General features: G+C 43.5%; 2 protein-coding genes across 2 annotated transcripts in view; one reads left to right on the top strand and one right to left on the bottom strand.

Annotated features, from left to right (window-relative positions):
- Window positions 1-6,444, top strand: part of atp2a2a (ATPase sarcoplasmic/endoplasmic reticulum Ca2+ transporting 2a) — a gene marked incomplete in the record, with an annotated part of 48,079 nt that extends 41,635 nt beyond the window's left edge. Inside the window, 3 exon segments of the mRNA XM_076270591.1 lie at window positions 1,698-1,815; window positions 2,203-2,323; window positions 5,448-6,444. Coding sequence (XP_076126706.1) covers window positions 1,698-1,815; window positions 2,203-2,323; window positions 5,448-5,461 — 253 coding nt within the window.
- Window positions 6,445-6,634: 190 nt separating this feature from the next.
- anapc7 (anaphase promoting complex subunit 7) overlaps window positions 6,635-15,000 on the bottom strand; it is a 14,687-nt gene continuing 6,321 nt past the window's right edge. Inside the window, exons 10-11 of the mRNA XM_076269597.1 lie at window positions 13,076-13,226; window positions 6,635-8,391 (exon numbers count right to left, since the gene is read on the bottom strand). Coding sequence (XP_076125712.1) covers window positions 8,202-8,391; window positions 13,076-13,226 — 341 coding nt within the window. The 3' untranslated portion in view covers window positions 6,635-8,201. The remainder of the gene's footprint in view (window positions 8,392-13,075; window positions 13,227-15,000) is intronic.

Here is a 15,000-nt window from a genome sequence, read left to right as displayed (position 1 = left end):
GTACCTAGGCTAGCATCTTTACCCCATATGCACAATATTATAAATTACTATGTTAATGTCATAGGTGTTATTTGTCAGCTTTAGGTAAAGTAGAGCAAATGAGGTGTTGTTATAAATAGATATAAGGTTATTATAAACAAATATGAGGCACAATGAAATGAGAGCATGGACAGTAAAGACAAAAGGAATGCATTTAGTTCACTTTATTTTCATTTAAACCAACACACATAATCAGACTGATTATCAATGCACTGAGCACATTACACAAACACAATGAGACAGGCCAAAAAAAGTGGCACGGCATGGTCCTATATTTTGTGGTGGTGATTATTATTGGAATAAAACTCACAATGCCACTGAAATCTATCTTGGGTCATTATGAAAGATCGTTCGAATCAAAATAGAGCTTTGGTTTAAATGAAAATAAAGTGAACTAAATGCATTCCTTTTATCTTTACTGTCCAGGCCCTCATTTCATTGTAGGATAATAGGGTCATATTCTTGTCACTTTACTTAGAGCTGACAAATAACACTTATGATATTGCATAGCTGTTTATAATTGTGTGCTATAGGAAGATGTATAAATTATTATAACTTTATTACATATACTTATAGCTATATATAGGACTACAGTAGAAGTCAAAACTCTGTATGTATCACTATACTCATTTATCAAAGCAAAGTAGTTATGATGCATCATAAAACTGACAAGTGAGTAGGCAGATCTTGACATATTTATAATTCATTATTCAGATCAAAATTATAATCATTCATAATTAGCTGTCATAATGCATCATGAAGTTGGTTATGACGACTTGTGAATACATATAGATGGTAATAATGAGCATTACAATGCTTTATAGACACTTTATAAAACATTATGAATGCATTCATAGGGTGTTATAAATACAACCTTCATAGAAAGTGTTACCGAAACGGTATATCATTGGAAACGTGTATAATTCTAGCTATATAAATGGCATAGTGCATGGTATTTCCATAACCGCGAGATACAGCGCTTCACAATGACGGCAATGAGTAGTTAACTGACAAGACGCAATCTATCTGAATCTATCTGCAATCTAGCAATCTATCTGAAATAACACCTATTTGAAGTAGGCCTATTATTCATGTCACATATTGTCAAGTCAAGTCAGTTTTATTTTTAAAGCACATTTAACATGCACAGAGTGCAACCCAAAGCGCTCCACAAACAAGACACATAACAACAAGACAAATATTGTGTGTTAGTGTAGGCTACAGCTTAAACTGTAGGCTATGTTTTAACTGTATGTCGAGTTTAATCTCGCCATAGCAAAAATATTTTTTTTTCTTCATGTGTGGCCCTAATACTCCGTCGTATATATGCCACACACTTCCTGGAGGACTCACAAACATTTGAGATTGACCATCAACTGCATTGTTTTAGCATACCTGTTTACATGGGTGTTATACCTAGTGAATGAGCATGTTACAATGCTGAAGGATTTATGCATGTGTGTCGAAGTTGAATAAAGAGTTGCACTGTCGGGCATAAACAAGATGTGTAGTGTCGGAGTGGGCCGTTTCTTACGCTCCACCGGAAATAAACGTGCTGCCTGAAACTGGCACACAGTCCACTGTACTTGTTGTGAGTATTGTGTGCTGACTGTGGTGGTGCCTGCTGGTGTCCCCTCTGACCTCTGACCCCACTGCAGCCTGTCGGAGAACCAGTCCCTGCTGAGGATGCCCCCCTGGGAGAACGTCTGGCTGCTGGGCGCCATGGCCCTCTCAATGTCCCTCCACTTCCTCATCCTCTACGTCGAGCCCTTGCCAGTACGTCACACACAGTGTGTGTGTGTGTATGTGTGTGTGGGGGGGGGGGGTTGAAATTGTGGGGAAGGGTTGAAATGGTAGAAAAATCACTGGCAAAATGTCAGGAGAGTTCAAGTTGAAGCATTAGTGATGCTGTTTTTAGTGTGAAATAGTGGGGGGGATAATGCAAGGACATCATCAACATTGGAAAAACCAATGTCACTTCTAGATTTAGATACAGACAGTCAGACAGACAAACAGATAGATAGATAGATAGATAGATGGATGGATAGACAAATCGTTTTAGATATTTTAACACACAATAAGAGTTTGTGATGCTGAGTCCCTCACTGCATTCCCGTGTGTGTGTGTGTGTGTGTGTGTGTGTGTGTGTGTGTCTGCCCACAGGTCATCTTCCAGATCACCCCCCTGAACGTGGAACAGTGGGTCATCGTGGTGAAGATCTCCATCCCAGTCATCCTCTTGGACGAGCTTCTTAAGTTCGTGGCGAGGAACTACCTGGAAAAGGGTAAAGATCTGGACAAGCCGCCGCAGGAGCAGGGCTGGTCTCTGGCCAGCTGCACGGAGGGCATCTCCTGGCCCTTCGTGGGGGTCATACTCCCCCTAGTGGTGTGGCTGTATACCACCAACACTAACTCAGCTGCCACCGCCGCAGGAATGGTGTCCTCCTGAGGCAACGAGCAAGCGGCCGCCTGGCTCAACGACTGACTGACCGACTGACTCCTACCCATGATCCTGTCCCCAAACACCTGAGTGAAACTAACACACTTACTCTCTCACACGCACACAAACAAACACACACACACCTCTCAACAGAATTTAAAATTAAAAAACGAAGAAAAAAAGAGAGATTTGACCAAGCAGGGGCTGTATTAACCGAAGTTTTACTTGCATATATGAACAGTTTGTCCTACACAATAATAATGGTAATAATAATGATTATTATTATTATTATTATTATTATTAATGTTATTGTTATTATTAGTAGTAGTAGTATTGGTTTGGTCTATGACTTCCATGATCATTCCATTAATCTTCACTCTTCGTTTTCAAGTACGTTGTACAACTGAATTCCTATTGAACAGACAGTTTTGTTTGGATTTCCTATATGCGCTTTAAGAAGGACATATTTATTACACATTGACCAGTACAGGGGGGGTATTCCAAGTACGTGGTTTAGTGACAAACCTGGGTAAGTTAACTCAGAGTAAGTGGTAAACCTCCTACAACAACAGCCATATGGCACATTGTTGTGTTAGGAGAATGAAGCCATACAGCTCTTCTATTAGGAGGTTTACCACTTACACTGAGTTAACGTACCCAGGCTTGTCACTAAATCACGTACTTGGAATAGCCCCCAGAGACACGACACTATATTGTATAGCGATGCTTCGTAGGTGTTTGAGTCCAGGGGGGCGTTCGCAGGACTCTGAATCGCCCCTTGGAATCAGCAGGCGTTGTAGACCTGCTGACTGATAGTACTGTATCTTAGTAGAGACTCAACTTCTAGACTCTTTATGTCGATGCCTGTGTATACGGCGAGCATGTTCTCAATGGCACAATTGGACACAAATATTTTTTTGTTTGTTGTAATAACAGATGCTTGTTTTTGGCCTGTGGTTTTTATAGTTTCTCACTGTGTTTTATACATTTCTCACTCTTGAGTTCATCTTAGACGTCCTTAGAATGTAGGGACTGTTTGGCCAGCTGCTGTTCAGATTACTTAAGCGTGGAGCTGCTTGAGCTTCAGAGCTACAGCGCCCCCTTGAGGACTTCGGCCCTTAAATGCCTCAGAGGTGCATCCCGTTTGAGTTTAGTCAGGTGCTCTGGTGGTAGGTGGTAACCTACAGAGGTCATCATGCTAGGATTTCCTTTTTCTTTTGAAATTGATAAGTTTACGCCACCAGATAGGTGTGGTCAGTGATCGGCCCAGATGAGAGTTAGGATTAATAATGAATCCCCGAAGCCCATACTGTTAGCCTAGCTTAGTTCAGCTTAGCTTATCTTAGCTTAGCTTTGAGTTGTCTGATTAGCAGATGGTCAAACAGCTACTGCCTTATTAGAGATATCTCCAGTATGTAACTGATGCACTGTTAACGTTGAGCAGCTTCTTCAAGTCTGTGGTGCTCTCGCTTCATGTCTGTAGTTGTGTGTGCTGGACGTGCCAAAAGGGGTCACACACGCGCTCAAAGCACAGGGACGTTTGGAGAGCTGGGGTACTCTGGGACAGATTTGTCTCCTGATTCAAGCCAGATTGGTTCAGGAACCATTTCCCATTAAGGTCCCCACTCAAAGTCTGTGTGCACCGGTTCACTGCTCTTGAATGTTTGAAGTGAGGTTTTTTTTTGTTTGACACAAAGGTCAAGGATCATGTTTACTTGAATTTAATAGTACTGTTTTTCATGCAGTTATTTTGTATGTATAATTTAGGTCCACTTTTTAGATCTTCTTGTCTTTTAACAAAGCCTCTTTGGTCATATTATTAGTTATTTCTATTCACCCGACGTCAATGTGCACATACTGTACTTGAATACACATAGATGCTGATTGTAAGAATAGAGCACAAGAGAGGCTGTGGTGGGCCCGACGGTATCGCTCGTGGCCATGTTGGAGCAATGCACTCTGGGATTTGTAGGCCCGGGCCTTACTTAGGGCAGTGGGCAGATAGAGAGAAGTCTATATAAATCTGTACATAGCACAAAACACTATTCCTGTGTATAAGAGATTTCATTTTAGGGATACGTTTTAGATGCTTCATATTTTTGACACTATTCGTAGTTGAGGTAAGTTGGAGAAGACGAGCAGACAGGCACATTGGTGGGTACGGTGGATTGCATGGCGCTGAGATGTATACAAAACGTCCTTAAAACGTCCCTTCCCCCCCTAACTGCTGTTTCCTCCTCCAATGCCTTCCAAACGCCTCCCCACAGAGTGAGTACACTTACTGCATGTGTGTTCATAACTATAATCAGCACCTATTCCAACTTCCCAACACTATCTCTCACTCACACACACACAACACACACACACACGTTTAGGTTAGGTTTGGGTTTAGGTTCCCCAAAAGTCTGGTGTGAGTGTTTCATGGTCCTCACACATTTTTAAAATAGTCATGAAACATTCCAGCACTGACCAGTGACAGTGTGATTGCTACTCACAATGACATATTCCACTATTAAACTATATATTTTTTAATGCTGTGTGAGTTTTAGATTTAACGTTTTAAAGATTATTTTAAATTATCAGTTAGTTTTAAATGTTATTTAAAATGTTATTATATTTATTTCATATTCTACTTCTTTTTTTATTACTAAGAATGAGATAAGATAGTAAGTTTCTCTCTGCTTCTCTTCCATGCTCTGACTGTTTTCCCTTCTTTTTCTCCTCCCTCTCTCTTCCTCCTCTTTCTCTCCTCCCCCTCTCTTCTTTCCCTCCTCTCTCTTTTTCTCCTTTATTCCTCCTTTCTCTCTTCCTCTCTCCTCCTCTTTCTCTCCTCCCCCTCTTCTTTCCCTCTCTTTTTCTCCTTTATTCCTCCTTTCTCTCTTCCTCGGTCTCTCTTCCCCATCTCTTCTCGCCCTCCTCTTTCTTTTTTCTCCTTCCATCCCTCTCTCTCTCCCTCCATCCCTCTGCAGCGCCGGCACTGTAAGGCCGTCCCCTCCTGCTGTGCGCCCTGTGAGGCTGTGCGCCCTGTGAGGCGTGTCTTTAGTGGTCTGTTAGTGCATGAGTGTTCTGATCCACTGCCCATCTTCCAAGACCTGCATGTTTCAAAAAAATCAGCTTGTAGGAAACTAAAGAGTGATAGAGCTAGAAAGCAGAAAAGAAAGGGAACGAATAAACGAGTAAAAAATAAATAAAAAACGAAAATGGCTGATCTTAAAAAAAGAGAAGAAACAATTGTGCTTAAAAATTGGAGTGAATGGATGCAATATTAGAGAAAGCAAATCAGCAATTTTCTTTAGTGACCCATCCCCTCTCCCCCAGTGAACCCTGAACCCTGAACCCTGCCCGACCCCGCGCCCTCACCTCCCCATCAATGTATTTCGGACAGAGAAAGGCAAACGTACATTTCCCCAATAGCTCACGGTTTCTGTCTACTCCATGGTGCATGGCCTTTCCGTCGCTACAGTAGATTCCTGCTTCTGTACAATACTGCTCCATTTCAACCACCTAGAAAGGGAGGGAGGAAAGGTCCATTCATTTCTTAGCAAAACGTCTTTCATGTACAATAAGCTCAAAAAAAAAAAAATCACCTCTTTTCCTAAGGAAATCTTTGTGGGGATGTGTAAATTATCATATTATTATAACTATTATTATTTTATTTTGTTTTATTTTTTGGCTTTGCACAGTGATGTGCGAGTTGTTATTGGCAGGTGTGTGTGTACCGACAGGCAGGGGGCGGTGTCAACCAAGCTGAGACAAATGCGCATCTCCAGCGATGACACACACACACCACAGCCAACTCCAGGACTGATGGGGCTCAGGCTCAGCCTAGAACTGGCGGAAGTGTGTGTATGTGTGTGTGTGACTTAAGCATACCTGGAGAATTGTAGTTTGTCTTGGTGTTGTACTGATTGTACTCAAAATCTCGTTGACATGTGGTTTCAGGTCAAATAAAGGGATTCTACATGACCACTTTGTGTGTTTCCTCTTCCTCATCATCATCATCAGCAATGTATATTATATAGTATAAGTACATAGTATTCAAATCAGTATGTAGGAAATATGCCATGATTGACACTTTATAAGTTTGCTGTTTGCATAGCTTGAATGCACATGCACTGTTTAACGCTCCTGTGGACATAAACTCACTTCCAGGCAATTAGAATTACACATGATTTTTATTCTGACATTCAAAACTCTTTTTTTTCTGTACAGTTCACAATACAATGTTATAAACATCTGCAATAATAATAATAAAAAAAAATAACCAAAGGGGAAAAAAAACAATACCCCAAGGAGTAGGAGTAGGCATCACCTCAAGGACCGGTATTTAGACCAATCTCAGTCACCCCTCTCTGCAGCTATCCAACATGGCGCCCCCTGCTGGTGTTTTACAGTCAGATACTTTCCATTACAGGAAGCAGAGAGGGCAGATGACTGGCACACAGATAGACACACACACACACACACACACACACACACACACACACACACACACACACACACACACACACGCCTGGGCCAGAGGAGGCAGAGGTCTGTACCAGATTGGGCCCGCACCATCTTTAAAGAACAGAACCCTTATTCTGAACGGAGCCGGCTCCATCTTTAAAGAACAGAACCCCTATTCTGAACGGAGCCGGCTATTCTGAAGGGAGTCAGGGTGGATGAACCGGATCTCAGCTGGAGCCAGATGCTCTCTGGGTTCAGGTTACGATGTGCACACAAGAGGCCTCAGCATGATTTAACGTGCGCTGGCACGCACACACACACACACACACACACATATATACACACACACACACACACACACACGCACCCACTCGCACAGGCAAAAAAGAGAGCGGGCACAGACAGTAATAGCAAGGCATCAGAGAAGAACTTAAGAGAAGCAATATACACCTTACAAACAAGCTGTTCATCCATGTTTGTAACGTTCTGTTAAGTCAGTTTGAGGGCCGTTCTTGGGGCAGTTACTGGTTGCCTCACTGGCCTAGGGGCTTTAAAGGATAGCAGGGGGCAGTTAAAAACCAAACTACCCCCATACACCTCCTTGATTTTTAGTTATTTTAACATGATGATATAAACCAAACGCTATTCTGTTCCATATCTTATAAAAAACAGAAGCTCCGAGTGAAAAAACAAACAAACAAAAGATCGGGATAGTTGCCCTTATAGTCAGGCGGGTTAAATAGTCCATTGATGATAATATCTCAATAATCTGGAGATAATATCCCAATAATCTGAAGATAATATCCTGATAATCTGGAGATAATATCTCAATAATCTGGAGATAATATCCTGATAATCTGGTGGTAATATCTCGATAATCTGGTGGTAATATCTCAATAATCTGGAGATAATATCCTGATAATCTGGTGGTAATATCCTGATATCAGTGGAGTCTGGAGCAGACAGGACACTGATCTGGACAGGTCGCCACATCACACACACCAGGAACTGAGTGGCGGCTGGTATGTGTGTGTCTAAGTACAGCTACTAACCCATATCGTTGTGGATGGCTTTGTGTGTGTGTGTGTGTATCTGTATCTGTGAGAGAGAGAGAGAGAGAGAGAGAGAGAGAGGGAGTGTGTGTGTGTGTGTGACTGCATGCCAAACCACTGCTCCTGGTTCAGAGGGGTTGTCTGCGTGGGTACGTGTGTGTGTGTGTGTGTGTGTGTGTGTGTGTGTGTGTGTGTGTGTGTGTGTGTGTGTGTGTGTGTGTGTCACTGCATGCCGAACCACTGCTCCTGGTCGGCCCACTGCGCTGCCTCGCTGTCGCTGCCCTCCAGGTCACCGTCCTCTCCGCTGCCCTCCATGTCGTCCCCGTCCAGCTCCACCGTGGCGTCCATCGGACTCTCCTCCTTCTCCATCTTCTGCATGCCCTCCAGGGACTTCTGGTCATTCGGGTCCAGGCTGAGTCGGGAGGGAAGAACAACAGCAGTGTGTTAGGCACAACTGTACCACGGTGCTCTAGAACAACGGCAGTGTGTTAGGTACCACTGTACCACGGTGCTCTAGAACAACGGCAGTGTGTTAGGTACCACCGTACCACGGTGCTCTAGAACAACGGCAGTGTGTTAGGTACCACTGTACCACGGTGCTCTAGAACAACGGCAGTGTGTTAGGTACCAACGTACCACGGTGTTCTAGAACAACGGCAGTGTGTTAGGCACCACCATACCACGTTGTTCTAGAACAACGGCAGTGTGTTAGGTACCACTGTACCACGGTGCTCTAGAACAACGGCAGTGTGTTAGGTACCAACGTACCACAGTGTTCTAGAACAACGGCAGTGTGTTAGGTACCACCGTACCACGGTGTTCTAGAACAACGGCAGTGTGTTAGGTACCACTGTACCACGGTGTCCTAGAACAGTGATTCTTAAACTAGGGGTCGCGACCCCAAATGGGGTCGCCAAAAACTTCCGTGGGGTCGCCAATTATTTTCTGTATTCAGTCTGAAATTATTATTAGGTGAAACAAAGGAAAATAATATTGGCCTTTTCTGCCTTTTTCTTATTTACACGCAGTTACAGTAAGAGAAGAGAGAGAAATGTTTTCGTCTTTCAACGAGATCTGGTTCAGCCTATGGGCTACTGGTCCGCTGATAGAAACAATCTGCTCCCACTAGGCAAACTCAACTTGTTCCCACTATTTTAAGTAAAACAAAATAAAAAACATAGGTAGCCTACTAGCCAAAATGGACAGGTGGCTGCTTAAAAAATTGAACAAAAGCTCGGAAGTGCCATCTACCAGTGCGTCTACTCCTCCGTGATCCTCAGATGGGACAAGTCTACAGGCCGGTGAGAATAAAAAAGAACAAACGGCGCATCGGCTTTATCAGAAATAATTTTTGAAATATGCATTCACTTGCCAAGTTAAAGATAACCTCGACCACCCACAATATGTGATTTGCGGCCATGTTCTGGCGAATGAGAGCTTAAAACCTGTCAAAATGAAACGACATCTCAAAATACAGATGTCGGCTCAGCACCGTGGAGGAAAATCTCCGTGTCGCCGTATGCAGCATTCCTCCTAGAATTAACTTGCTATGTTCACGGAAGCATGCCCACCTTTCCCATTGAAATTGTTAAAGATAGTAAACCAGAAAAGAAAAATATAAAAATACTGTTATTGTTATCGCCATAAATATAATTAATGTAACGTTGTAGGCCTAATGCTGCATATATGTGTGTGCGTGCTTGTGTGCGCGCGCGCTACGCACATAGCACTCTGATCTGATATGGCGGCAGCCTACACTTGTTTAATCGTGATTGTTTGGTTTTCTTGGTTCTTGTTCATATGGAGTAAATAAAACAAATTACTTTGCTTTCTAGTTTTTGCTTGATTTAGTTGTTAACGTTTGAGGGGAGTAAGGACTTAGAATGGGTTTGGGGAAAGTGGGGTCTAGAACAACAGCAGTGTGTTAGGCACCACCGTACCACGGTGTTCTAGAACAACAGCAGTGTGTTAGGCACCACCGTACCACGGTGTTCTAGAACAACAGCAGTGTGTTAGGCACCATCGTACCACGGTGTTCTAGAACAACAGCTGTGTGTTAGGTACCACTGTACCACGGTGTTCTAGAACAACAGCAGTGTGTTAGGCACCACCGTACCATGGTGTTCTAGAACAACAGCTGTGTGTTAGGCACCACCGTACCACGGTGTTCTAGAACAACAGCTGTGTGTTAGGCACCACCGTACCACGGTGTTCTAGAACAACAGCTGTGTGTTAGGCACCACTGTACCACGGTGTTCTAGAACAACAGCTGTGTACCACGGTGTTCTAGAACAACAGCTGTGTGTTAGGCACCACTGTACCACGGTGTTCTAGAACAACAGCTGTGTGTTAGGCACCACCGTACCACGGTGTCCCTGTCTCTCTCAGGCGGTGTCTTGTACTGTGTGTATGTGTGTGTGTGTGTGTGTGTGTGTGTGTGTATGTGTATGTGTGTATGTGTGTATGCATGTGTATGTGTGTGTGTATGTGTATGTGTACTGTGTACTGTATGTGCATGTGTGTATGCATGTGTATGTGTACCGTAATTTCCCAACTATTAGCCGCAGTTTATACACTGATTTGCAAAATTTCTTCAGCGATGAGGTTAATACGTATATGTGAGTGCTGTGTTGTGGCTGCTGGAACACTGTAATTTCCCTTTGGGAATGAATAAAGTATATCTATCTACGGTATCTATCTACCCTTGCAGCATAATTTTAACAACCAGCAGATGCCTGTTGTTCAAAACAATGACATAAAAAGGAAAAATTGTGGGCCATTAATTTTTCGGTGTGTTTTCAAATAAATCCTTGTGTCCATCTTTTCTGTTTTTGCTGGAGTATAATTATCTAAATTGCAATTAGCATTTCAAAAACATCACATGCAAGCGTAAAAAATGTAATATATAAGCCTACATATTTTAGTAACACATCAACAAGAATATGCCTGCATTTCAAGTTGATAAAAGCATTTAAAAATCATAGGGGATCATGGTGGATGGTTGTATATTTCCTAATATTGCTCAGACTGCGAGATCCCAGCCAGTAGGCAGCTGGTAGGCAGCCGTGGCCTACTGGTTAGGGCTTCGGGCTTGTAACCGAAGGGTTGCCGGTTCGATCCCCAAACAGTAGGAAAAATGTGGACGGGGAAAGTGGTTGAGCACTGCTCTCCTATGCCCACATCCACGGCTGAAGTGCCCTTGAGCAAGGCACCTAACTCCTCACTGCTCCCCGAGCGCCGCTGTAGCAGGCAGCTCACTGCTCTGGGTTAGTGTGTGCTTCACCTCACTGTGTGTTCACTGTGTGCTGTGTGTTTCACTAAAATCACGGATTGGGATAAATGCAGAGACCAAATTTCCCTCACGGGATCAAGAGTATATATACTTATACTTATCCCTGTATCCAACGCTGCAAGCAAACGCAATTTCTCCTGTGCTGGATATGCATGGGAAAAGGTAGGCCAACATAACTCACATTTAATCTTGCTCTCAAAGAAAACAGGACAGTCCCGTGTCGTATGCCTAATTGTATAAAGTTGAATAGGCTAATGCATCAGTCCCATGTCGTATGCCTAATTGTATAAAGTTGAATAGGCTAATGCATCAGTCCCATGTCGTATGCCTAATTGTAGAAAGTTGAATAGGCTAATGCATTGCCGGTGTATGTAGCCAGCGCAATTGTTTGTGTAGAAAACGGGACAGTCCCAAAATTACTCACATTTAATCTTGCTCTCAAAGAAAACAGGACAATTGCATTGCATTTGGGGCAGCCGTGGCCTACTGGTTAGCGCTTTGGACTTGTGACCGGAGGGTTGCCGGTTCGAACCCCGACCAGTAGGAACGGCTGAAGTGCCCTTGAGCAAGGCACCTAACCCCTCACTGCTCCCCAAGCGCTGCTGTAGCAGGCAGCTCACTGCGTCGGGATTAGTGTATGCTTCACCTCTGTGTGTTCACTGTGTGCTGAGTGTGTTTCACTAATTCACGGATTGGGATAAATGCAGAGACCAAATTTCCCTCACAGGATCAAAAGAGTATACTTATACTTATTGCATGGCTATAACAGGTTTATTTGCATACAATGACCGAACCACTCATTTAATGTAGGCTACCACCTGGACACTGCTGTCTGGCGTTGTTTGAAGCCTAAATTGTTTGATCCAGAGGTAACTGCGATACTTGGATACAATTTTGTAATTGCATCTGCTTGAAGACTAGTAAAATGTTATCACTCCAGAGTGTTGCATTGTGGTAGGTAGCCTACATTTTCATTATGTAGGCTAGTCTTTCTATTAACTTCAGCTGACGTTGAACTTGGCTGCAGTTGGCTGAACTTGGACTGCAGTCGGAAAAACGGGTCGGGTGTGGTTTTAAGTATGTTGGGTACGGGCTAACCTAACTCGCCAGATGAATTTCGTTCCGCTTAGCTCTGCCTAGCTCCACTCATATCCATCTGGGATCGCTTCCGTTGTGAGTGATTTCGGCACCAGATTTTGTGTTAGAGCCAATCAGGACGCAGGGCAGGAGTTTCATAGATGTGACGTAGCGGAGAAGCAACTGTGAGACTGTTTTGATTCAGACAACGCTCATCAGCGTCACAGGTTGGCTTCGATGTGAGTGGTTGAAGTAGCTATTCAAATAAAGATGACGGACAAGTGGCTTATCCAATCATATGCAAGGATTTTTGACAAGGCCCAGCCTTCTGAAACACCTCTCCAATGGAGCGATCCCAGATAGATAAGTGGAGCTAGGCGGAGTCAGGTTAGGCACGGGCTGGTGCAGATTTAAAAAATTGGAGTCTTGAGTGAGGCGTTATGGTCACTAGTCCGACCCAGAGGCAGGAACTTCCTGGAGTGCGATGCTGTACTGATCAACAGAAGATTACCTGAGAGCGATGCTGTACTGATCAACAGAAGATTACCTGAGAGCGATGCTGTACTGATCAACAGAAGATTACCTGAGTGCGATGCTGTACTGATCAACAGAAGATTACCTGAGTGCCATGCTGTACTGATCAACAGAAGATTACCTGAGTGCGATGCTGTACTGATCAACAGAAGATTACCTGAGAGCGATGCTGTACTGATCAACAGAAGATTACCTGAGTGCGATGCTGTACTGATCAATGGACTCCTGATACTCGTTCACCGCAAAGAGGAAATCTCCCAGCATCCTGTGCAGCACACAATCACTCTGATTGGCTAGCGTGTTCCGCAGCAGAGTGATCCCTTCTTCGTACTTCTGTTCCCGACCTGAAAGTGAAGGAGAAAATGAGTGAATGAGTAACCGTTGGAACCACCTTTGGAACCGCCTAAAGATCAACGCGAGGAAAAACCGAAGAGTGGATTTGTGCAGGAACAGACACTCGTCCAGAACACCGCTTAACATACTGGGTTCAAGTTCAAGTGGGTAAGGGTATTGAGATGGAGACATCCTACAGGTATCTGGGTGTTCACTTCAACAGTAAACTGGACTGGTCTAACGACACTGCTACACTTTATAAGAGGGGCCAGAGCAGATGGTACCTGCTGAGGTGATGTTACATCATTTTTTTTATAGATGTGTAACACCAGAGCCCGTCTACTCCGTATTAAGTCCCATTGTACCAAATTTTGGTTGCAGTTCAACTAGATTTCCACTGGGGGCGATCGCCATGAGTGCAGAATGAATGGGAGTCAATGGAGCTAGACGGCTAAATTTGCCTCTTTCACCTGATTGTCGTTGACAAATCTCAGATTTGATTGTAGTTTGTATAACTTCAACATGGGTTATAGGTCAAAAGTTGAATGAACGAGTACTTATGTCCTTTTGATTTCTTACAGGTTGGGTCGTTGTTGCCCATAACACGCTAGCATTGTGCTAATGAATGACGTCATTGACACGTTTGAAAGGCTTTTTAGAACAATTAAGTGACTTTAAAAAAATATAATACTCCACCAAGTGTATTTTCTTTGCTTCCCCTTTCGAAAACAATATTCAAATTACTTGGAAAAAAATTATATCCAGAGAAAAGTGGATTTTGAGGGGTACAGCTCCATAGACCTCCATGCATTCTGCACTCGTGGACGAGCGCCCTCATGTGGAACCACAGAAGGAACTGCAACCAGTTCAGAAACCGGAAGTTTTCCGAGAGTGGCAGTTCTCCCCTTATTAGACATTCTCTGGTAACACCTGTGTGCTGTAGTGGACACCCTACTGTTGTTGCTGTTGCTGACTGGCAATGTCAGAAAGGCCATTCTCCTTATTATAAGTATATCAGTGTACTATCATAATGAGATAAGCCATTGCTTTAAAGGTGAAAGAACCACACAGAGATCCTTTAAAAGGTGAAAGAACTACACAGTGTTCCTTTAAAGCCGGGGTCGCTAACCCGCCGATCGCGGTCGACCTGTAGATCTTTGGGACTTTCCCAGTAGATCCCAAGAATAACAGGAAAAATAAAAAGAGTCACCAAATTCCTGCATGTTCGCCAATGTCACAGGGCCTAAATTTCAGGGATTGCGGGTATAACGCAATGATTTATTCAAATCCCGCAACTCTAGCCATCATAATGCAAGAAATTCCCGCCCACATTTTACAGCGATGTCTGATAACATTAATCTAATAATGGAGTAGCGTGAATGCAGGACCAGACGGACCAACTTCTGACTTGAACCAAACGTAACCCCATGCAGAGACACACACACACACGCACAGAACCACCTTGCAGGTGCGCTCTCCAGGAAAGGAAAACGAAAGCTTACCGATCAGGAACTATCAGGAATTTTGCAAACACAGAAGGATTAGAGTGGCCATGAGACGCGAGGGAACATGCATGTGTTCTCCATTTGAGGAACGTAAGGGAACATGAATGTGTTCTCCATTTGAGGAACACGGAGCACATAGTAGGCCTAGGTTACTTTCACTTTCTAGAGTGCGGATTCATTATGTGAAAGATGCTTCATATCAAAACAGCGATCAAACATTATCATATTTATCATGACGTGTTGTCACAAACACTTAATCCAATTAGAAAATCAAAACCAA

Source organism: Alosa pseudoharengus, unplaced genomic scaffold (assembly GCF_046254945.1).
Source record: "Alosa pseudoharengus isolate Yale_2024_CS ecotype anadromous, Long Island Sound unplaced genomic scaffold, YU_APseudo_1.1 YU_APseudo_1.1_scf_6, whole genome shotgun sequence".
NCBI classification, from domain to species: Eukaryota; Metazoa; Chordata; class Actinopteri; order Clupeiformes; family Clupeidae; genus Alosa; species Alosa pseudoharengus.
The sequence above is the reverse complement of the archived record's forward strand: the minus strand, read 5'-3'. Positions and strand labels throughout refer to the sequence as shown.